Consider the following 22,889-nt stretch of genomic DNA (forward strand, 5'->3'; position numbering starts at 1 on the left):
ATAACAGAAATGAAAAAATCACTAATGGGACTCAAGTGCTGATTTGAGATGGCAGAAGAATTAGTGAAGTTGAAGATAGACAAATAGAAATCATCCAATTTGAAGAAGAGTAACTGAAGGAAAATGAACAGAGCTGCACAGACCTGTGGGACATCAGGTGTGTCAACATAAGTGTAATGGGAATCCCAGAAAGAAAGAAGAGAAAATAGGTATAAGAAAAAATTGAAAAATAATGGCCAAAAACAATTGCCAAATTTGTTGAAAGTCTTTAGTGTACACTTTATTCAAAAATTAACTCATACTGGATCGTAGGCACTAATGTGAAACCTAAAATAATTAAACTCATAGAAAATAACATGGGAGAACATTTGTGACCTTGGATTAGGCAAAGTTTTTTTAGATATGGCACTAAAAACAAATTGAACAAAGGAACAAATTGAAATTTGGAATTGGTCAAAATTTAAAACTTCTGCTCTTCAAAAGACACTATTAAGAGAATAAAAAGAAAAGCCACAGGGAGAATTTATTTGTAAAACATATGTCAGATAAAAGACTTGTATCCAGAATATATACAGAACTCTCTAAACTCAATAATAAAACAACTCAAAAAAAAATGGTTAGAAATTTTGAACTGATACTTAACTAGAGAAAATATACAGATGGCAATTAAGCACTTGAAAAGATGCAAACATCATTAATTATTAGAGGAATGCAAGTTAACACCAAATGAACTATCACTACTCACCTTTTAAAATAGCTAAAATTAAAAAGAATTATTATACTAAATATTGGCAAGATTGTAGGAGCTGGAGTTCTCATACACTATACTACTGGTACAACAACTTTGAAAAAGAATTTAATAGTTTCTTTAAAAATTAAACATATACCTACCATATGATTCAGCCATTGTGCTAGGTATTTTCCCAAGAGAAAAGAAATCATATGTCCACACAAAGACTTGTACACAAATATTCATAGCAGCTTTATTTGTAATTGCTCAAAGCTGGAAACAACCCAAATGTCCATCAAGAGGTGAATAGATAAGCCATGGTACATTCATACACTGGAATACTACTCAGCAATAAAATTGAACTTTGACACATGCCTCAACCTGAATGAATCTCAAAATAATTATGCACAGTGAAAGAAGCCAGACATTGTATGACTCATCTGTGTGAAATGTCCTGAGAAGACAAATTTATAGAGATTGAAAATTGAGTGGTGACCTAGGGCTGGAGATGGCAATGGAGACTGATTGCAAACAGACTCGGAATTTGGGGAGTTATTGGAACTATTTTAAAACTGGATTTTAGTGATGGATGCACAACATTAAAATTAAGCAACAACAACAAAAACCCCATATTGAATTTTTTTAAAAAAAGGAAAGGTGGTTTTGCTCTTGAGGGCTGGATGCCCCTGGATAGAACAGAGAGAGGCAGAGTCCTGCCCAGCAAGTTAACAGGCTGTGACTCTGGTTAACAAGAGACAAAGCCCCATCATCCGCTCCTCCAAACCTACTATGGATCTCTACTGATGGGTCAGAGCCTCCTGGAGAAGAGTTGAGCATTTACCCGGTAAACTGTGCTAGGGAGACTTTGTGGGGGGTTGCCCACCTACCCTATGGAAGTTTTGCTCACATTTTTAATGATGGCAGGACTCAGGGCTTACTGATTGTCAGATATTGAGAGCTCATCTGGTTCAGAACACATTAGAATACAGATTTCTTGAGTGAGTTGGCTAAAAATCCGAATATCACCTTGGTTAGGAGGGTGTCATGGGAAAAAAACAACATATTGTTCCAAGTGACAAGCTTTAAATATCTCTTCTCCCTTTAGGCAATCCTGGAGAACCACCTCCCCTCTGAAATCTCTAGCAAGATCAACCTTGTGGACCTAGCAGGCAGGTAATTAGGATCTCAAAGCCAAGTGGAATTACTCCCTTGACAATGACCTTGTTCTTGCTCATTTTACGGGGAATAAACTTTTCCCCACCGTTCACATATTTCAGTCATCCTGAGAAAACTACAAAAGAAACAAATTGTTTGAATGCTAGGTTAAGAAACTGTAGTTTTCCGAGGGCTAAAAAATTTCATGTTAGGGGTTCTCAATCTTAGCTGCCCATTAAAATCACCTGGACCTTTTAGAGCTCCCAATGCCTAGGTTGCACCTCAGATCAAATAAATCAGATTATTAGTGGAGTCAGAGGGAGTGCCAGCAGTGTATAGCCAAGATTGAAAACCAGTGCTCTAAGTAGAGGGGACTGAGTTAGTGTGCTTTTTTCCTTTGACCTAATATTGATTTTATGCTGCTCTACACATCTCTCAAAAAAAAAAAAAAAAAAGGTTTAAAAAATACTGTGGCATTGGGGAGAAGATACTGCCTTTTAAGTATTAGAAGGAAACATGAATTGTACTCATTTCCATATCCAGAAAGAAGAAACTCTCAGGAATAATGTGGTCAGAAAAAAGTGTAACATGAAATTAGGCATATTTTCTTATTTTAAAACTGCTAAATAATTAATATGGTACATCACTCCCTTAAAAGCTTAAGTGCTTTCTGGAAGAAATTGTATCAGCCAACTGGAAGTGTGAATTTCTAATATTTCACATTTACTTAAATAAGGAATTTGAAACCATTAATGACACAGCATAAAGCCATTAATATGTGAAATTAAAACAAAAGGGGAATTGTATATACCAAAAAACTATGTTGGTATCATTACTGTGAATAAGTATTAACTCAAAATGCTCTGGCAGCCAAATGTAATGAATCGTTTGCTTTTTATTGCCTGAGAAGCAGAAGGATGCCAGTTTGTTACATGATGGTAACATTTTTTCTGGAACTGAATTCTAAGGGGTTTATTATGTGGATCTTTTACACAAAGTGCAACATAATGGATAGTGTTTTTCAACAGCATTATAAGGATAGTGTCTTCTTGTTCACTTTTGTTTCTCTTTTCATCCACTGTGTTTTATTTAGTGAAAGAGCAGATCCCAGTTACTGTAAGGACCGGATTACTGAAGGAGCCAATATCAATAAGTCTCTTGTGACTCTGGGGATCGTCATCTCCACCTTAGGTATTTTGACGGTAGCCTGGATTATCAGAGTGGGAGGGGAGACTTTGAAAAATAACTCATATGTTTTCATTTTGTCAAAATGGAGTAGATACTTAAAAGGTTCTCTCTGATAAAGTTTACCTTCTGGCTTTGGGCATGAAAAATTGATATTTGTAGTTTTTGAACACAATGTGACCATCATCCTACCACTCTCATTCCAAAAAGAAGGGAGACTACAGAATTGTTTGGCTTAAATATTCCATCTCTTGAGTCCAGAGTCTAATTCAGGGACCATACTTAAAGCATCCAGTCATAGGCAGAAAGGGATTAGGAAGTGTGATGCTAAGTCTACCTTCTTCAACCATTGCTTTGTTTTAATGCATTTGTTTCGTAATTCCTTTTTTTTCTTCCACTTTTATTATTTTTTGTCTTTTTAAGCCCAGAACTCTCAGGTATTCAACAGCTGCCAGAGCTTCGGCAGCACAGTGAGCGATGGTAGTGACAGTGGGATCCCTAGCTCTCCTTCCAGGACCAGCAGTGGAGCAGGACCTTCCCAGAGGCAGTCTTACATCCCCTACCGGGACTCTGTGTTGACCTGGCTGCTGAAGGACAGCCTCGGAGGCAACTCCAGAACCATCATGGTTGCCAGTGAGTAGGCTGCCGGAGCTGGTTCTGTGTTGAGACTGGTGCTCTGCCACTGCCGCCCATTTCATCAAGGGTCTCAGACAGCCTGGGCGACGGCAGCAAGGCCAGTGGTCATGGGCTGGGTTGGAAAGGCTTGGCGTGTGTTTTAACCTTCTCCTTCTACCCCAGCCGTGTCTCCTGCACACACTAGCTACAGTGAGACCATGAGCACGTTGAGATATGCATCCAACGCCAAAAACATCATCAACAAGCCACGGGTAAATGAGGTGAGACCTTCATTTGAAGTCCTGGTCTGGTACAGCAGTTTACTCCAAGTTCTCCTTTTTTCCTCTCATTTGATTTCCTTCTCTTTGTACTCAGCCCAGCTGCCAGACTTGTTCTCCAAATGCCGAGGGAGTGAAATTCTTTCTTTTAGTGTCATACCGTTCTCTCATATCTCAACTGGCTTCATTCAGTTGCCTTTTTTGAATAATTTATTTTAGATGTTTATCTAAGGCCATTGGTCTTAAGAGCCCTTGTACACTGTTGCCACTCGAGGAAAGATCATTTAAAAGTGTCTGTGTTTACTGCCTTTATTCCAAGTTTATGTTGCTCTGTGCCTTTTTTCATATGCAGATTGCAGTGCCGTCTCTGTTTTGGGTAAAAGTTGCATATGAGGAATCCTTTAGTCTTGAAAGCTGAATTAATAATGAGAATATTCCAAAAGTTCCTCATCTACTTTGCAGTTTCGGTGAAAAGTTCCAGGGCAGGGATCACAAATGGGTGGCCCACATACAGCCCATTTATGGACTGTTTTAAAGGGCAGTGTAGGGACTTCCCTGCGGTCCAGTGCTTAAGACTTCGCCTTCCAATGCACCGGTGTGGGTTCGATCCCTGGTCGGGGAGCTAAGATCCCACAAGCCTTGCTGCCAAAAAACCAAACCATAAAACAGAAGCAATACTGTAACAAATTCAATAAAGACTTAAAAAAAATAAAGGGCAATGTAATTGGTCAGGTAAGTTTAGTCACACTCAATACAGGAAGATTAGCACCTTACATGCTCTGGCATTTGTATTATATTACCTACCTGACCTCCTGCTCTAGGCAGTGATTTTCAGACTTTAGTGTGTATCAGAATCACCTGGAGGGTTTGTTAAATCACAGGTGGGCCCAGCCCTCAAGAGTTTCTGATTAATAGGTGTTGGGGCATTGCGGGAGTGGGGGTGGTCCACAGAATTTGCATTTCTCACAAGTTCTTAGGTGAAGTTGCTGCTGATCCTGGGACCACACTTTGAAAAGACTGCCCTAGAAGTTACTCCCAAGGAGTAATCCGCTTCTTCCAGGCTAATTGCGAGTAGCATCTCACAGCCATTCGGGGCCTGATATCAGTCAGTGGTGACCGAGTTCTCTGTGTTTCAGGATGCAAACGTGAAGTTGATCAGAGAACTCAGGGAGGAGATTGGAAGACTGAAAGCCATGCTGCTGAGCTTTGAGCTGGTATGTGGGCAGTCAGGACTTTTCTGTCCTCCAGAGCCCCTTCTCTTCTGCAGGGTATCTGAGCCCTGCTGCATTGTGTTCTCAGTCAGGTGATGCTTGTAGAGCAGAGGCCAGAGATAGGATGGTGATTACTCTGATTAGCTGTGTAGTTTCAGTTGGGGTGGGCACCCTCTCACTGTGTCCTCTCTGCTGTCCCAAGGGCATTTTCCTGAATGGCCCTTGTTCTGTATGTGGGCAGATACGGGGAATGGGGCCCTCCAGAAAAAATTTCCTTGAATTCTCCTTCTTTGTACCCATCTGAGCCCAAATACTTAGGCTTCTGATTTGTTTCTGATTTTAACGATAAAGTCTTTCCTTTATCTGCATCTTTTCCTTCACAAGAGTGAGGGTGGGACCCATGAAGCACATCTCTCTCTTTGTGCAGAGAAACTTCCATTCATTGAATGAGGGAAAGGATGAAAATCTGAAGGAGCTGGCTCTCCAAAATGAATTGAAGGTGGGTCTGTTGGGGAGACTCAGTTGTGCTTCACATCACCTTGGAAACAGATCTGACCTCCCTCCATCATTCCTGGGCCAGAACTGCTCCCCCACCAGGACAGAGAGGTTCTGTATAGAGACAACCTTTGTCTCCGTTGAGCCTTGAGTTGGGGGATGTGTTTGTCATAGGGATGGTGACTGGCTTTCTGACTCTGCTTTGTTTTCCCAGGGGATCATGATAACTCCCTTCAGATAGTGACAGTAGCCTAGGAAAAAAATTATTTTCTAGTAAATAAGTAAATCAATGACATGTATTCATTGAACATCAACTAGGTGCTCAGCACAATGCTGCAGGAGATACAAAGAAGTCCCTGCCCTCAGATGGCTTGCAGTCTAGTTGGAAGCACATTTAGAGAAGGATTAAATGAAATAACTTACGTGAGTTAGACGTAAAGGGCTTAGGAAGGAAGAAATCAAATGTGGCTTGGAATTTTCAGGGCCAGCCTCAGTGCTGCAGTTGGAAGGCAGAGAACTTGAACTAGACCTTGGAGGATGGATAGGGTCTGTTAGATAGGGAGATGGACAGAGGTATTGGGGTGAGGGAGGGATAACAGAAGCAAAGCCACGGAAGTGAGAGAAGGGCTGGTGTGAGACATGTGGACACACGGGGTGTGAGGGCAGCGAAGCTGGCTAGGATATGTGTTCCTGGTAGAGAGGAGCAGAGGGGAGGGGAGGAGAGGTCCAGTTCAGGAGGTTTGAACTTGACATGAACAGGGTTACTCACAGCTTCTTGAACCCAGTTAGTGACATGATAAAGGAGTGTATTGGGTAAATTAATATGACAGTTGCATGTAGAATGGATTGAGGGCTGGAAGCAGAGAGATCAACAAGGAAAGAGACTGTTGTTGTGACCCCATGAGGGTGAGGACATTTTGGGAGATTGAATCAAATGGTGAGTCCCAGAGACTTTTTTTTTTTTAATCACTTGTGTTAAGTTTTTTTTTACTTTGTTTTTTTTGGCCGTGCCACACGGCACGCAGGATCTTAGTTCCCTGATCAGGGATCGAATCCGTGCTCCCTGCATTGGGAGCACAGAGTCTTAACCACTGGACCACCAGGGAAGTCCCCCAGTGACATTTAAAAGGAAGAAGTAGCAGGCATTATTTGGTGACAGGTTAGATTTAGGTCTTGCAAACAAATGTCCTCATTTCCAGTACTCTACTGCATCATCCTTATATGTTATTAAAGTATCCTGGCTATGTCAATATTTTGTTACCCAAACTAAACTTTAGGACTACTTCACATATCCAGAAGTTTCTCAAAAATTCTGTATTTAGCTATATGGTCTGATTTTTGGTTCATTCCAGGCACATTAACATTTTTACTTTATACAGGCCGGCAGACCTGGACTTGAACCTGCCGCTTGCTAGTCTTACAACCTTAGGCAGGTAGGAGTGGGTGATGAAGGCTGGCCAGAGGGGAGGTGTCCTCTGCAGCACCTCCAGGGGGATGTGCCCTGCCACCTACCTCTGCCAGGGCCCAATCCAACCCAGCCCTTCACGGGTACCCTGTAGTTTTCAAACTTCAACTCGATTATAACATTAAAAAGAATGTTTCAGGAATTCCCTGGCGGTCCAGTGGTTAGAACTCTGTGCTTCCATTGCTGGGGGTGCAGGTTCGATCCCTAGTCGGGGAACTAAGATCCAACAAGCTACGTAGGGCAGCCCAAAAAAGAATGTTTCTAGAGTCATAAAATACTTGTACCTAAACTTGGCATGATTTTTTTTTCTTAAGTTTTCTCTTTATGAGAGAAGGACTTAGATGAATCCAGTTCCTTTTCCTGGTCTTCCTCAGTTCTTCCACTCCCAAAAGAAGCTTCCTGCCTTGATAACAATTTCTACCGTAAGAAAGAAAAAGGACCCTATATTCAACATTGTTCCTTCATGTTTCCCAAGTGGGCTTAGCTTAAGGCCTCTAAGCCTTGGTGTGTTTATTTTTAAAACTCTGTTCCTGATCCATAGTAAGCCCTCAGTGTTTTTTTAAATTAATTTTTTATTGGAGTATAGTTGATTTACAATGTTGTGTTAGTTTCTGCCGTACAGCAAAGTTAATCAGTTACACATATATCCACTCTTTTTTAGATTCTTTTCCCATATAGGCCATTACAGAGTATTGAGTAGAGTTCCCTGTGCTGTACAGTAGGTCCTTATTAGTTATCTATTTTATATATAGTAGTGTGTATTATATATGTCAATCCCAATCTCCCAATTTACACCACCCCCCACCCTCAATGTTTAATAACATTAGTTATTACTGTTGTTATTTTTTATTGTGTGGTAGTTCAGACCAGTTTCATAGTCTTCATTCTCCCTGGGGAGACCCGTCTTGGTGCTTTGTTGGTTTTTGAGGTGCGTACAAGCTTATATTAGAATTCAAGGTGCTGCACCTTGGGAAAGAAGTTCACAAGAGGACTCCCAGTATGGATCACATAGGAGGGGGGGTGGAAAGAGGGGAATTTAAACATATCAATAGATATGTGACTCAAATCCCAACTAATTTTTTTAAATTAATTTATTTATTTTTGGCTGCATTGGGTCTTCGTTGCTGTGTGTGGGCTTTTCTCTAGTCGTGGCGAGCAGGGGCTACTCTTTGTTGTGGTGCGTAGGCTTCTCATTGTGGTGGCTTCTCGTTGTGGAGCACGGGCTCTAGGCACACGGGCTTCAGCAGTTGTGGCATGTGGGCTCAGTAGTTGTGGCTCGCGGGCTCTAGAGCGCAGGCTCAGTAGTTGGTGGTGCACAGGCTTAGTTGCTCCGTGGCATGTGGAATCTTCCCGGACCAGGGATTGAACCTGTGTTCCCTGTATTGGCAGGCGGATTCTTTTTTTGTGTGTGTGGTACGCGGGCCTCTCACTGTTGTGGCCTCTCCCGTTGCGGAGCACAGTCTCCGGACGCGCAGGCTCAGCGGCCATGGCTCACAGGCCCAGCTGCTCCGTGGCACGTGGGATCCTCCCGGACCGGGGCACGAACCCATGTCCCCTGCATCGGCAGGCGGACTCTCAACCACTGCGCCACCAGGGAAGCCCAGCAGGCGGATTCTTAACCACTGCGCCACCAGGGAAGTCCCCAAATAATTTTTAAAAATAACATTTATGGTGCTTTTTTTTTTAATAAAAACAATACATGCTCATTGCAGAAAAATTTTAAAATAACATTTATTGAGTTTCTATTTATAAAAGTAACAGTTGCTTTTTGAGGAAAACTTAGAAAACAGAGAGAGCTCACAGAGGTGCAAGGGCCCATGTGCGGACTTGAATAGTCACGGGGAGGAAAGTGAGGAAGTGATGCCGTGAGGAATCGGGCCAGATGGCGCTGAACCATTCATCTGCTCCCTGTACTGAGTGTCCAGGACCACCTCCTCTGTCTCCTCAGATTGACCAGCTGACTAAAGACTGGGCCCGTAAGTGGAATGAGTGGAAGGCCCTCGTGGAACATTACAGAGTGGACATCAACAGGAGGAGGGCTGGGCTGGTCATCGACTCCAGCCTGCCACACCTGATGGCCTTGGAGGACGATGTGCTCAGCACAGGTGTCGTGCTCTATCACCTCAAGGTGAGCGGGTGGGTGCACCCCCCCCCCCTTAAGCCGTTGGCCCCAGAGGTCAGGGAGGGAAAAGCCGCAGAGCTGCCCTCAGGTGTGCCCTCAGGAAACTGGGCCTGCCAACCAACTGATCTGTTTTGTTTTTGTATGAATACAGAAGAAGACTAGTAATCAGAACAATCATTTGGTTTTCAGCTGCTGCTACTGTCTCTCTTACTTTTGTTCTCCATGCCTAAATTTCCTTGTTTTAAAGTAAGAATAATGCTGCTTGTGTTCCTTATCCGGCTTCCTGAAGCACAGGAGTGCAGTCATGGAGGTGAATCCTAACCTGGAAATTCCGGCAGCAGTCCTGAGCGCTCCCCGCAAACACAGGCTGCTCACAGACGGCTTTCAGAGGCTAAAGGCATCAAAAGATCTGAAACAGTTCCCTTCCCGTACTTTCCCACTTCATTCAACCCCCCTTCTCCATTACTAGGTTTGCCTGGGAAAGAAGAGAGAAAAGAGGGAGTAGATTTAGGAAGCTTCAAGAAAGTGTGCAGGAGTCCAGAGAGCTGGGGGGTGAGGGGTGACCAGGGTGTGACGTGCAGCCACCCACAGAAAATAGAGTGTTGCGAAGGCCTTCCACAAAGACCTCGCTGCCCTGGTCCTTTGTCACCTGGAGGCCAGGGCCTCACTTCTGAATGAAGTGTTTTGAGGGTTAGTGACCCATGTAATCCCATATCCTGTCCTCATCAAAAGTGTCCCACTATAGAAGGACAGTCCCCATGGATGGCTGAACATACTTTACGTGGCCCAAATCCCTGTGCTCATTGAAAATCCAACCTTCATTTTGATAATTGTCCCCAGCACGTTAAACTGACATTTAAAAGGAACAGAGTTTATGGGGATGTGTGACGCTGCTGTCATCCCTGGAGAAATCAGATTGCTATTGCTGCAGTACATGTGGTGGGAAGATGTCGGCACGTCTCACACATTTAGAAAGTCTGTGTTCTGAGGATAAGCCCTCGGGGAAGTTGTCAGAGACTGAGCCTCCCAGACAGAAGGTTAAAGTAGCTTCTTTTTTTGACACAGTATAAATCATCTCAGTGAAAATGCCTCAGGCAGAAGCGGCTGTTACCTTAATAACAAATCTGAACACCAAAGGCTATCAATCGTTCCATTTGTCAGAACCACAGGGAGAGGTTGGAGGTCGAGGAGAGACCAGATGGATTAAAATGCTCAGTATTTGAGTAGAACTGATCTGATATACTGATTGGAGATGGAGTGAGTGGATGAAGTTAGACGTCAAGTGGCAGAGTTAGGGTAGCAGCAGGGGGCTGAAGGATGATGGGGAGATTGGGTTGGAGGCCGGAGATGGACGATGCTGGAGTGCTGGTGTCCTTGCCAAGTCAGTGCACTGGGGGTCACTCCCTCCCTCATGTTCTGGACGTGAACCTGGGGAAACAGGATTTCAGTCTACTTCTAATCATGGCATTTCTGCAGGTTTTGTACCCATTTCCCCCCTTTTTGTTTGTTTAGATCCTGGTTTGGGTAGTAGTATAACACTAGTCACTCAAGATTCTCTGTTTTTATTTGCTAACTTGGTTCCAGACCCAGAACTAGTCCCTCGCAGTGGCCTGGGAACTGTTTGCCTGAGTCGCCTTGGGAAGCACCTTAGGTGGGGAGCGGGCAGCAGGAAGGGAGGGTGGAGCAGGTTACTGATATCCTGGACGTCATCTCATAACTGCCTCTGTGCTGCTGCCCCTCCCAATAAACAGGCATAAAGAGGCCGAGGGGCAGCAGGCACAGGCGCCAGCTCAGCCCATGTTAAATGAGATGCCAGCACATTTTGGGGTAGTTTCTGCTCTGCAGATCTAGAAGTTGGGATGTGCTGTGGCCTTTATTCCTTTGGGAGGAATGTGCCTCATCATGAGGGCTGACCTTGAACCCCTGAGAGTGGTCTTGACCCCCCTCCCTCGATTCTGGATGGCGGTGTCTGGAGACCGGCATCCGTTGGATCGTGTGATCCTCAGTGGCTGAGAGGAAAAGCCTGGGCTCTGGCTGGTTGTGGGTGTGCGGGGAGAGCCAGAGCCTTGTTCGTTCCTTCCAGGGGTCTTTCTCCTCAGGCGATTTTGGGAGAGCTACAGGGCCCTCCTTTCTGGCTGCTGATAGTGAAGCCTAGTGCAGAACTTTCCAGTCACTTCAAAAACATCAGTCACCGGGCAGGTGGTTTGGCGAGGTTGGAAACACGTGGGCACAGGACCTGGAGAGACCTGAATGCTAGCCGGGGTTGTCTTATTTAGTGGGTGGGCTCCCTGGGCAGCTTATCCCCTGTCCGCTTCAGATTCCTGATCGTAATACCTACATTCTGGGTTGTTAGAGGATTAAATGAGAGCTATATGTAAAGCACTTGGCGCAGTGCCCGGGACACAGGGAAAAGTTAGTCAGTAAATTATAAATACATATCTTGGGCTTCCCTGGTGGCGCAATGGTTAAGAATCCACCTGCCAATGCAGGGGACACGGGTTCGAGCCCTGGTCCAGGAAGATCCCACATGCCCTGGAGCAACTAAGCCCGTGCGCCACAACTACTGAACCTGCGCTCTAGAGCCCTCCAGCCACAACCACTGAGCCCGTGTGCCTAGAGCCCATGCTCCACAACAAGAGAAGCCACCGCAATGAGAAGCCCGTGCACCGCAACAGACAGTAGCCCCTTGCTCTCCACAGTTAGACAAAGCCTGTGCACAGCAACGAAGACCCAATGCAGCCAAAAATAAATAAATAAATTAAAAAAAGGAAAGATAAATGCATATCTAAACTTGCATCTCTGTTGCCGTGTTGCTGCCTTCCTCAAACAGAGCTATGTGGTCTTAAACTGCATTGTTATAGTCCAAGGGCCAAAAGCCTTGTCTTCTACTAACCCAGTGATTCATTGATAGTAACTCCAGTTTCCCCCTCCTCTCTTGTACTCTCTTCCAGTCTTTTTTGATTCTAGATGTGCTTTTCTCCTTTTTGTGCTTCTCTTTTGTGCTTTACTCTTCTTAGAATCTGGTGTCTGTTAAACTTCATCTGCGGACCAAGAAGGTAAAAATCCTGTGCTTCCATACATCATCCTAGAAGGCATGTCTCTTTGAGACTGACTGGACCAAACTTGGACCACATTAACCTTAAGCCCTGGGAGAAAGCTATACCCATGTGCCCACTTCCTCAGACTAGAGAAGCTCTGACGGCCTAACTCCAGGCTATGGGACAGAAAGGAGCCGGCCAGCCCTAGTTGGACTTTGCAAAAAGCTGGTGCTGCTTAGTCATGCATTTTTCTGACCCCACCGTCTCAGGGGCTTCCTGGGCTGCAGCGTGAGTGGGCAGAGCAGTCAGAACATCCTGGAGCAAAGCTGAGAAGTGGTGTGGAAAAGGCTGGGGTGGGCATGGGAGGATGGTGATGACGCTCAAACAGGTGGGTTCTCCTTTGGGGGCAGGGCTGCATCCCTTTTTATTCTCCTTAAAATGGCTTTGTTTTTCCCTTTAGGAGGGGACAACAAAAATAGGAAGGATTGACTCGGACCAGGAACAGGACATTGGTGAGTGACAGAGCATACGGGTCCGATGCTCTGTGGCAGGTATTCATGCTGGACGGGTTTCTTCAGAGGAACGTGATGGTGCTCTGAGAGGAAGGAATCTTTGAGGTCTGAGGGGCCGCTCCTCTTTCCCTGACAGGTTGTGGGTCTGGGACATGATAGGAGGAGACCCACACGGTGGGATGATCCAGGTCTGGGTGGTTTCAGGTGGTGGCTCTTCCTCTCCTGTCATGATGTGAGATCTTCCAGATTTGGATTCTGATCTCATCAGAAGACTGGAGGAGGTGTTTCTCTGGGCTGTGCCTCCACCCAAGTGACCCCCGCCCCCTTCTGTAGTCCTGCAGGGTCAGTGGATCGAGAGAGACCACTGCACTATCACCAGCACCTGTGGGGTCGTCATTCTGCGGCCTGCCCGCGGGGCCCGCTGCACAGTCAATGGCCGGGAGGTCACCGCCTCCTGCCGTCTGACCCAAGGTAGGGCCCCCTACAGCCCGGTTTATGCCAGGATGAGTGATCGGCGAGTTCCATTCTCATGGGCCAGACCCAGAGAACTCAGTGAGGCAGGCTTTAATGATGGAACACCCAGCCTCTGCACCCAGAGATCTGAAGATTCCCTAATACAGTCCTCTTCCCGTAAACAAGCCCCAATTCCAGGGCTCCAGAGTAGAGAGTGACTCTCTGGAATTAGTACCTGTGTTTGTTAGCTCTGTGTCCTTGGGAGAGTCTCTGAGCCTCAATTTCCTATAAAATAGGAATAATAATAAAATCGTTGTGAGGATTGAATGAGCTAATCTGTGTAATGTTCTTAGCAGTGTTCTTGGCACTTAGAAAACATCCCTTATCATGATTACTGTCACTATTACTACTACTATTAATCTATTCAGATTCTCTCTGTCCTTTGAGGCTGAGCTTGGATACCCCCTCTTCAACAAAGCATTCCCTGACTACTCCACCTGGAGCTCATCTTGCTTTCCTTGGGAATAGCAGAGCTCCTCCTGTTCATCTCATTAATTCAATACATACGTTGTACGGTATCCAATGAATACATATCTTATTGACTCAGCTAAATTATCAACTTGTGGGGGCAGGACTTTGTGCCCCAGAACAGTGGCCTGCACGTTACATGTGCTCAGAACACGAGCTGTGCATTGAATTCGCGTCGGTCTCTGTGCCACAGGAGCAGTCATAACCCTGGGGAAAGCACAGAAGTTCCGATTCAATCACCCCGCAGAGGCCGCCGTCCTTCGGCAGAGGAGGCAGGTGAGCACATGGTGTTTCCACGTGGCTCCTGACCTCCCCGCTTCTCTTTTCTGGAGGGGGTCGAGCTTTGTCCGGCTCTGTTGGGATGGGGGTGATGATGCTTCCTTCCTTGTCTGCAGGTTGGAGAGACTGTTGGTAGCAGTGGCTCTCTGGAGTGGCTGGATTTGGACGGAGATGTCACTGCCTCCCGGTTGGGTCTTTGCCCTTTGCTTGGGAAGGAAAGGTGAGAGACAGCTGCTCGTTCTGCTGTGGGACGTTTTGGTTTTGCTTTTTAATTCATTACAACATGGAGCAGGGAGGAGATGAGTGTAGCAGCCAAGCTCGGAATGAGGCCTGGTCTGAACCAACGTGGGCGAGTGTTCTGAGGACGCTGAGCTAGCCGCTCAGCTGGTGGTTGTCAGGGTGGTGGTTGTGGCCTTCCTTCATTTCCCCTTGGGTATTGCAACTTTCTTCATCACTGAAAGAGGTATATATCATATGATGTTTCCTGTGGCCACCTTCCTCTGTCAGCAAGATTTACACCTGATGTATTTGTGGGTAGCTTTGCTGCTTTGGGACCTACCTCTTTAAATTCTATTAACCCCTTTAAATTCTGGCCTGCCTGTGTGTGAGCTCACGTGTGTGTCATTTAGCTCCAGGACTGTGGCTTCCTCTGAGTTTTTAAAGTGACTGTGAGATGGAGAAGCCTCTTTTCCTCATAACCATGGGTCCAGTACTATGCACGAGGGGCAGGAACTCCAGGACCCACATGAAAATATCTTGGGGCTCTGCCCTGTGCTACTCGCTTCACCTGCCTTGAGACTGTGGAGTGTGGGTCCGAGTTTTCTACATGACTCATGGGAACTGCTTTTCTTCTTCATAGTTGTTCTTTATCCATTTCTGCATAGAAGCCCCCTCCCAGATCGAGATGCCTTGTGGGTTGGATCCTGGGAATAATGGTGTCCTGTTCTGAAAGCCACAGTGCCTTGTAACTTGGAGACTTCCTGTAGAAAATGTCAGCAGGGGACCCGGTACCTGTGCGACCCCTGGTGTGGGGGGCTGTTCAGCACCATGAGCACAGGGTGCCTGGGAGGGTTCTGATGGCCCTTGGTCCCCTGCTGCTCTTTGCTCAGGCCAGGAGCCTTGATGGCAGCTGAGGATAGCCTTGGGGCAGACCTCGGTGGTGAGATGTTGGATGAGGACAGGAGTGCTCTGAGGCAGGTAGTACGAGCAGCAGGCAGGTGCTCACAGGAGGGCTGCTGACGACCAGAGGACGATGCTTCAGGGCTTAAGGGAGGATGGTCAGTGTTGGGTGACTGTGGGCCCTGAGGGGTGACATAGGGTGGAGCATATCAAGATCAAGGTAGACTCAGGACTGAGGCCGGGGCTCTTGTTTGTCAGAGTGGCCTCCCTTTTTGTAGTGAAGTCATGAAAGGAGGCCTTGTCTTAGGTCAGTTCCTTTGGGAAGTCGCACTGAGGATGTGTTTTTCCCAAAGTCCAGAGGTCTACAGGGAACGGTTCTGCAACTTAAAGAGCCTTGGATGCTGAAGAGATACGTTGGAGTTGAGTAAAGCGGCCTTACCTCCTGGCTGTACGACAGAAAAGCTGTGTGACCTTAGGCAAGCTACTGAGTCTCTGAGCCTATTGGCTCACCTCTAAGTAAGGATGCTACCGTCTCCCTCCCAGGGGTCCTCGTGACACGGGTTGAAAGAGTGAGTGCACATGGAATACTTTGTCCAGTGCCCGACACCCCACAGCCCTGCTGCCGGGAGGCCCTCACGGCAGGGGCTGCCCGGGAAGGTGGCCTCCCTTTTGCTTTCCTGTCCTCCCACCTTGCCCCAGTAGACCCATCCACCCCAGAGAACACTGGGCTTCTGCCTTTTTAAGGTCTTCTCAGGCTCTCTAGCCCCATGGGCATGGACGTGACCTTTCAGTCGCACCAAGAATGCACCCTTTCATGCAGAGGACAGAGGGGGACTGGAGAATCAGGCCTCTCCCCCTCACTGCCCTCGCTCTTAAGCTCCAGCTCTGGGAGCCTGTGGGCCAGGCCGGTCCTGCCCAGCTACCATTGCCAGCACGCGTGCGCCAGCCCCTGGCAGCAGCGGGTGGTGTGGGCTCAAGGCTCTGAGCGGGCAGAGGGGCCGGGAGAGAAAGTGAGTGTGCGGAGCCCAGCACGTCGTCAGCAGGGCTCCCCGTCTGGGCTTGTGTCTCCACGAGGGTCTCTCATATGCTCTTGGGTGGGGTCGGCTCCAAAGCCTCCCCGTGTCCCAGGTTTCCTTTCCGCCCTCTTTCTCTCTGGAGGGATGCTTCTCTGGTGGGGAGCCTGTGAAGCCAGAACTGACTCTAGAGCAGGGGAAGTTGGCCTGTTGGCCTCCTTTTCTCCCTGCAGCAGTGAGTGATCTGGACCTGAGAAGAGTTTGTCGTTGAAAACTGTCTGTTGTCCGTGTTCTTGGCATTTTCCCCCTGGGAATTTTGGGAGCTTAACCTTAAGTGCCTAGAGCCCGGGGGACACTGTGGCTGCTGCCACAACCTCTGCCACCTCAGCGAGTAGGTGCCGTTGCATTTCTGCTGTGGAAGCTGCCAGCGCCGAGCTGCCGGAGGGCGCGATGGAGCCCCGGCAGCAGCTGGGGATGCTGGAGTCCCCCAGGGAGAAGGGCACCGTCTGAGAGGGACAGAGGTCCTTGGCCACAGGTTACTGAAGACTGGCCCTTGGTGATCTCCCCAACATATAGTATTAGGTCGGCTTGTTCTTTTTCACATGCTTTCGGGGAACTTGGCTGATGTACTCAGCACAGGAGACATTTTCAGTCTGATGGTGTATGGCTCCTCGGACAAGCGTGCATGTCTGTGGGGCTCCTCCCAGACAGCCTCTCCTTGTGGGCTTGCAGCTGCTATGGAGGAAGCTGTATTGGGTCTGTAGAAGCTGACAGGCTGGCTACAGCTTTCCCTGGGGAAGCGTGGAGGAGCTCCCTTCTAGGGAGAAGCAGATTGTAAGTCTGAGGGTCCGGGGACAGTCAGAGAAGGAAGCTGAACACTCTCAGGGAATTCAGAATAAAGACCTCCATCCTACCCCTTGTATCTGATGTTGTAGATCTTAGCTGGGTGTGTCTAAGACCCTCTGATGGGCTCGGGTTTGTAATTCAGCCGTGTCTGTGGTCAGACACAATTTGGAGCTGTGACACAGGCGTGATACATATAAATATATGTGTAAAATGTTTTCCATTAACTGCTTTTTCTGTTTGTGTGGCACTAACTGGCTTCTCATTCCAGTTGCTATCCCTGGCCTTTGCCTTACGTGTGACGAACGGCGCCTTTCCTGTTTTCTGTACCTTCCACTCTTGTGTGTTGCCCTTTTGCCCACAGCAGCCAGCAGCCGTCTTCCCCAGAGCACGCTCGCACAGGGACCTGGGCCCCTCCTGATTCCTGGACTCACTGTAGATTGAGTCACCTCCCAGCCTCCTTTCCAGAGAGGAGCCTGCCGTTGTGTCAGCTCCCACCCACGCCCCCATCCATCTATTCACTCTCCCACCCGTCCCTCCTTCACTGTCCTCCTAAGGCTACATTAAGAAATCTTAATTTCTTCTAAGACAGAGGCAGCAGACTTTCTGTGAAGGGCCAGGTTGTGCTGTAGCCTTCGCCGCAGCTATTCTGCTGTGCCGGTGAGGCCCGGAAGCCCTCGAGACGATACATAAACCACACATGTGGCTGTGTTCCAATAACTTGATTCACAAAAGCAGGCAGCGCATCATTTAGCCTGAAGGCTGTAGTGTGGGGACCTCTGCTTTCATTCTGCTCTACAAAGTGATAAACCTCCGAAGTGGAATGGACCCCTCAGAGCACACCGCTCAGATGGTTTGCCATCTGCTTCTAGTGTTAAGTCACTTAGAGAGTCTCCAAGCCTGAGAGCCGTGGCCTCCTGGGGCTGGAATGAGGGCCGAGGGCAGGAGAAGCGAGGCTGGCTGGGGCTTTTGTGTCGGTCTCCAGCAGACCCTGACCCTTCCCAGAGGCTCCCCACCCCCAGCCCGGAGTGGAGCCCCGTGCATTTGGCTCTTTTTGAAACCTGAGTGACAGGGACGGAGAGGCCCTGCGGAAACAGCATGGGAGGCCCTTGCATAGAAGTCACGTGTGACCTAGGGAGAGGTTAGCATGAGGGGAGAAGCTGTCAGTCTTCAGAGGAAGGCTCTTACTTATCCATGGTCACACAAGAACCTGGTGGCAGAGTAAAAGCATGACTGTAGTCTAGAATTTTTTTTTTTTTTTTTTTTTTTTAGGTGGAGGTGCCAGGGATTGAGCCCGGGTCCTCATGAAAGCCAAGAGAACCTTTTTTAAAATAAATTTATTTATTTATTTTTGGCTGCATTGGGTCTTCGTTGCTGCGCACGGGCTTTCTCTAGTTGCGGCGAGCGGGGGCTACTCTTTGTCGCGGTGTGTGGGCTTCTCACTGCGGTGGCTTCTCTTGTTGTGGAGCACGGGCTCTAGGCGTGCTGGCTTCAGTAGTTGTGGCTCCCGGGCTCTAGAGTGCAGGCTCCATAAGTTGTGGCTCATGGGCTTAGTTGCTCCACGGCATGTGGGATCTTCCCGGGCCAGGGCTCGAACCCATGTCCCCTGCATTGGCAGGTGGATTCTTAACCACTGTGCCACCAGGGAAGTCCCAAGAAAACCTTTTTAAATTTTGTATTTTTGGAAAATTTTAAATACACTACAAATGATCAACTCATGGCTAATCTTGTTTCATTTATATCCCCAACTCCTCCCCACTGGATCTAAACAAATCTTGGACAGATTCACCAGTAAACGTGTCAGCATGTATCTCTGAAAGGTGTGGTCAAGTCTAAAGCTCTTGAACCCTCGTCCAGGGCTCATTCACCGAGAACAGCCCTTGAGTGGAGACCAGCTCTCCCCTGGGGCTCCTGCTGCATACACAGCTTGGCGTGCACCTGAGTTCCCTCTCCTCCTACTACCACATCAAGAGGGTTTCTGCTTTAGGAGTGGAGGTGCAGTCGTGATCGCTGAACAAGGAGGAGAGGGTTTCCATTCTCACAGTGTTTCTGGAGCTTCTGCTCTCGTCTAGTTACAACAGATTTTTAGCAGATACCTTTTTATTCTTTTTTAAAGGACAAAGTTTCTTGATTTAGCTAAAATGTTGTGTTTTCTAAAAACAGCCGCTTTACTTTCCTGGTTATTTTCCTTAACCAAAATGAACTTGTGTTTCTGCTAAACCCACAGTCTAAGAATATGCTAGTCTCAGGACTGTTCTCCCCTCCCGCACTGTGACATCATGAGCTGCCTGTGACACCGTGCCTGTGTGTCCCAAGTTGCCAGAAGTCCAAAGCCCTCTCTGCCTTATTGAATGCAGGACTCCATGGGAGGGGCTAAGGCCGTGGAGGTGTTTGCTGAGCTGGGTTTACATTTCCCCCCGGGTAACCCCGGCCCCTGTGACAGGAAAGCGCTGGGAGAGCAGAGTGACAAGGACCACAGGCCACCAAGGGCTGGAGAGACACCCTGTGGGGCCCAGATTCAGCAGCAGCGGCTGTGCTTCGTGGGGGATCTGAGGCAGCGAATCCTAGCGGGACAGATTAGAGCCAAACAGGAACGGGAACTGGACGGGACGTGTGCCAGCCAACAGGTTAAAGACGGTAGGAGCCTGCTTCCCCTTCCCATCTCTCCACATCGCCCTGGCCCTCTGTATTCTCTCCTTTGTTTTCTTTGTGATATGATGGAATCTTTGGTGTTAGGGGTTCTCTCCCCTCTTTTAGAGACCAGAGGCTCTTACACGGGGGCTGGAAGCAAGAATAAGGAAGCGACCTTCCTCACTGCCCTCATGCGTGCTTTTCCAGGTTCTGCTGCTGGCCCTAGCATGTGCCCGCTGCCCTGCTGAGGCCGGGGCTTCGTCCACTTGCCCTGTGGTCAGGGGGCCCGGCACTCCTGCTCCAGAGGGCCACGTGGCCCTCATCCCACCACGTTACCCTGGCCAGCTCTTCACTCTGTGCAGGTGCAGCCGTGGCCAGAGGTGCCTGAGTCCAGGGAGGGAGGACGGGCTGACCTTCTCTCAGGGTGTTTTTGGTTCGCAGACCAGCAGTGGCTACTCAGAGAAGGGACCTGGCCGGCCGGCTTGCAGCAGCAGCTGCAGCAAGACCGTGTAGAAGAGAAAGAACTTGCAGCCGCTGTTCCATCTGATTCACGGTGCCAGACAGACCCTGAGACTCAGCCATCTCCCCTGGTCCAAAGCCAGAAGAGGGCGGTGCACCCGCAGCTCCTGCGGAGACTCGCGCTTCGGGTGGCGGAGCGGAAGGGCCGGCAGAGAAGGGTCTCGTTCCAGCTGCAGAGGACCATTGAGAAGCCGAGGCTGCTGGGGGCCCACAGGAGACCGGAGCGGCTCAGGTTGCTGTGCTGGCTCCAGGATGACTGCCCCCGGAGGCCCCCCTTCCTGGCCCCCTGCCCTGGTGCCCTGGTCCTAGGGCCTCAACGCAGAAGCAGATTGACAAGTTGCAGTTCCTTGAGCCTCCGAAGGCCCTGCAGCCGGCACTCAGCCCAACTGCGCAGGTACAGCCGTCGGAGGCCGCCGTGGGGCACTGGCTGAGGTTTACAGCCTTGTTGCCCGGGCAGCGATCTTTACTTCCTGGGGCCTCAGTTTCCTCCATTTGTGAAATGGAAAAATGTGTCTACTCTTCTCTTCCTCATCACTTGTTCTCCTGATCACTCTCTCCTTTCTCTGTAGTTGATGTCTTCTAAGATTTTCCCTGCCCCCACTCTGAGGGGCAGCTCTTGCTGCTTTGATCATATCTGCTGAGGGAGAATCTCAGCCTCATTTTCCGGGTGCTCTAGACCCTGACTACCACATATGTCTCCTTGTGTGTGTCCTGCCGCCACTCTGTCTCATATTGCCTCAGACTACACTCTTCCTCCCTCCCCTCCCCTCCCACCCGACCTGCTGGCTCCAGTCAGTTTCCCAGCCCACCTACCATGCTGAGCAAGTGAAACACTCTCTTTCTGACTCCTGGGTTCATTGTGGGATCCTCCTTGTTTCTTTTCTCCTTCACTTCTCACATTCAGTCAAGGTGAGGATATGTTATCTTCCAGACTGCTTGGAGCAGAGGACTATGTCTACCTCTTTGTATCCTCCAGGCCTAGCGCAGGGCCTTGCCCATATTAGGTGCCCAGTTAATGTCTATTACTGTGATGTTTGCTTACCAATCTGGTCTTTAGAGTACTAGGTAGGCTTTTTTTTTTAAGTTTTATTATGAAAAATTTCCAACATACACAAAGTTGAGAGAGTTGTGTACCTGTCACCCATGTTCAGCAAATGTCAAGATTTACCGTGCTTGCTTTGTCTCCCCTCCTTCCTTTTTCTGATGAAGCATTTTAAAGCAACTTTTAGATGTGATGTCATTTCAATCCTACATCAAGTATACACTTCTGAAAAATAAGTTTTCTTATGACCACACTGTCATCACACCCAACAAAATTAAGATTAATTATTCAGTATAATCAAAAACCTAGGCCATATTCAAATTTCTCTAATTGCCTCAAAATATATATTTATAGTTAATTGAAATTAAGATCCAGTAGAATTTACACACTGCATGTGGTTGTTATGTCTTTTAAGTTTCTTTTAATCATGCTTTTTAAAAATTTCTTCATATCGTCGATTTGTTAAAGAAAGTGGGTCCATTCTGTAAAATGTGCCCCTTTATAGATTTGTCTGTTTGATTCCTTGTAGTGCCATTTAAGTTATTATTCAGTTCCTCATGTTGGAAGTTTTCCCTAAAGGCGTGGTTAGATCCAGATTCAGTTCAGCCTTTTTGTAAGATAAAGAAAATGAGGAACAGAGTGTACCTGGGGCTTCTTTGAGAGACAAGACTATAGTCTGTAGTTTCCTTATGTACCTAAAGAGCTGACCCTGAAGGCTATAGGGGACAGTGACATTGGCCTAGTTTTTTTTTTTTTTTTTTGGTACGCGGGCCTCTCACTGCCGCGGCCTCTCCCGTTGCGGAGCACAGGCTCCGGATGCACAGGCCCAGCGGCCATGGCTCACGGGCCCAGCCACTTCGTGGCATGTGGGATCTTCCCGGACCGGGGCACGAACCCACGTCCCCTGCAGCGGCAGGCGGACTCCCAACCACCGTGCCACCAGGGAAGCCCTGGCCTAGTTTTAAACCTCTTTCAGAGCAAACTAAGTGGGACTTTATATTCCTTCTCTCAGCAGGAAGTAGGGACCTCTTACTTTTCTGAGATGGCTTTCCTTGTCTCCACAGTGTTTTCCTGAATTGGGATCCCTCCACCACGTCACCTCCTGTGCCTGACCCTACTGAGCAATTATCAGAGGAAACCCCATCAGAAGAGTACTTGCCCCAGGCTGCTTATTACCCCCCAAGGAAAGGGCATTTCATCAAGCATGCCCTCCGTTCTTCAGGCGAGGGGCAGCTCTGCACAGCCAGGAAGGCCCTGGCCAGGAAGGGAGCCTCACCCTCTGGCACCTGCCTCACTGAGAGCTGCGAGTCTGCCAGTGTCCAGGAAATGAAGAGAGTGGGTAAGCAGCCCCGTCAGATGGTGGCCCAGAGTTTCGCAGCTAACAAGCTAAAGCCATGGGATAAGCTGGAGGTCCTCACCTCTTCCACCCAGACCAGGAGGGCTAAGGCCACTCACCTGCAGGGTGGGGAAAAGAAGGGAACCTTGGGCCCCATGAGGCTGCTGAGGGAGCCAGTTGTGGCTCCTCACATCCCCATGGATCCAAGCAAGCCACTGGGCGTGGAAAGACAGCCAAGACTTTCCGGGCAGAATCCACCCCCCCCGTTCTCCAAGCGGGGCATCAAAGAGGCAGCAGAGGGTCCTGGCAGCTAGGGTTGA

General features: G+C 48.2%; 1 protein-coding gene across 6 annotated transcripts in view; it reads left to right on the forward strand.

The window, feature by feature from the left end:
* Nucleotides 1–22,889, forward strand: part of STARD9 (StAR related lipid transfer domain containing 9) — a 126,129-nt gene that overhangs the window by 78,383 nt on the left and 24,857 nt on the right. For 2 of the 6 annotated variants that reach the window (XM_079915119.1, XM_079915118.1), the window contains 15 exons: nucleotides 1,836–1,903; nucleotides 2,979–3,076; nucleotides 3,494–3,703; nucleotides 3,869–3,966; nucleotides 5,100–5,177; nucleotides 5,602–5,673; nucleotides 9,083–9,262; nucleotides 12,274–12,312; nucleotides 12,755–12,806; nucleotides 13,140–13,277; nucleotides 13,981–14,063; nucleotides 14,183–14,286; nucleotides 19,485–19,678; nucleotides 20,114–20,585; nucleotides 22,298–22,572. In XM_079915119.1, the coding sequence (XP_079771245.1) occupies nucleotides 1,836–1,903; nucleotides 2,979–3,076; nucleotides 3,494–3,703; nucleotides 3,869–3,966; nucleotides 5,100–5,177; nucleotides 5,602–5,673; nucleotides 9,083–9,262; nucleotides 12,274–12,312; nucleotides 12,755–12,806; nucleotides 13,140–13,277; nucleotides 13,981–14,063; nucleotides 14,183–14,286; nucleotides 19,485–19,678; nucleotides 20,114–20,585; nucleotides 22,298–22,572 (2,161 nt within the window). The remainder of the gene's footprint in view (nucleotides 1–1,835; nucleotides 1,904–2,978; nucleotides 3,077–3,493; nucleotides 3,704–3,868; nucleotides 3,967–5,099; nucleotides 5,178–5,601; nucleotides 5,674–9,082; nucleotides 9,263–12,273; nucleotides 12,313–12,754; nucleotides 12,807–13,139; nucleotides 13,278–13,980; nucleotides 14,064–14,182; nucleotides 14,287–19,484; nucleotides 19,679–20,113; nucleotides 20,586–22,297; nucleotides 22,573–22,889) is intronic. The other 4 variants (XM_079915114.1, XM_079915115.1, XM_079915116.1 and 1 more) reach the window with 3 other exon arrangements.

Source organism: Stenella coeruleoalba (genome assembly GCF_951394435.1).
Source record: "Stenella coeruleoalba genome assembly, chromosome: 2".
Taxonomy (NCBI): Eukaryota; Metazoa; Chordata; class Mammalia; order Artiodactyla; family Delphinidae; genus Stenella; species Stenella coeruleoalba.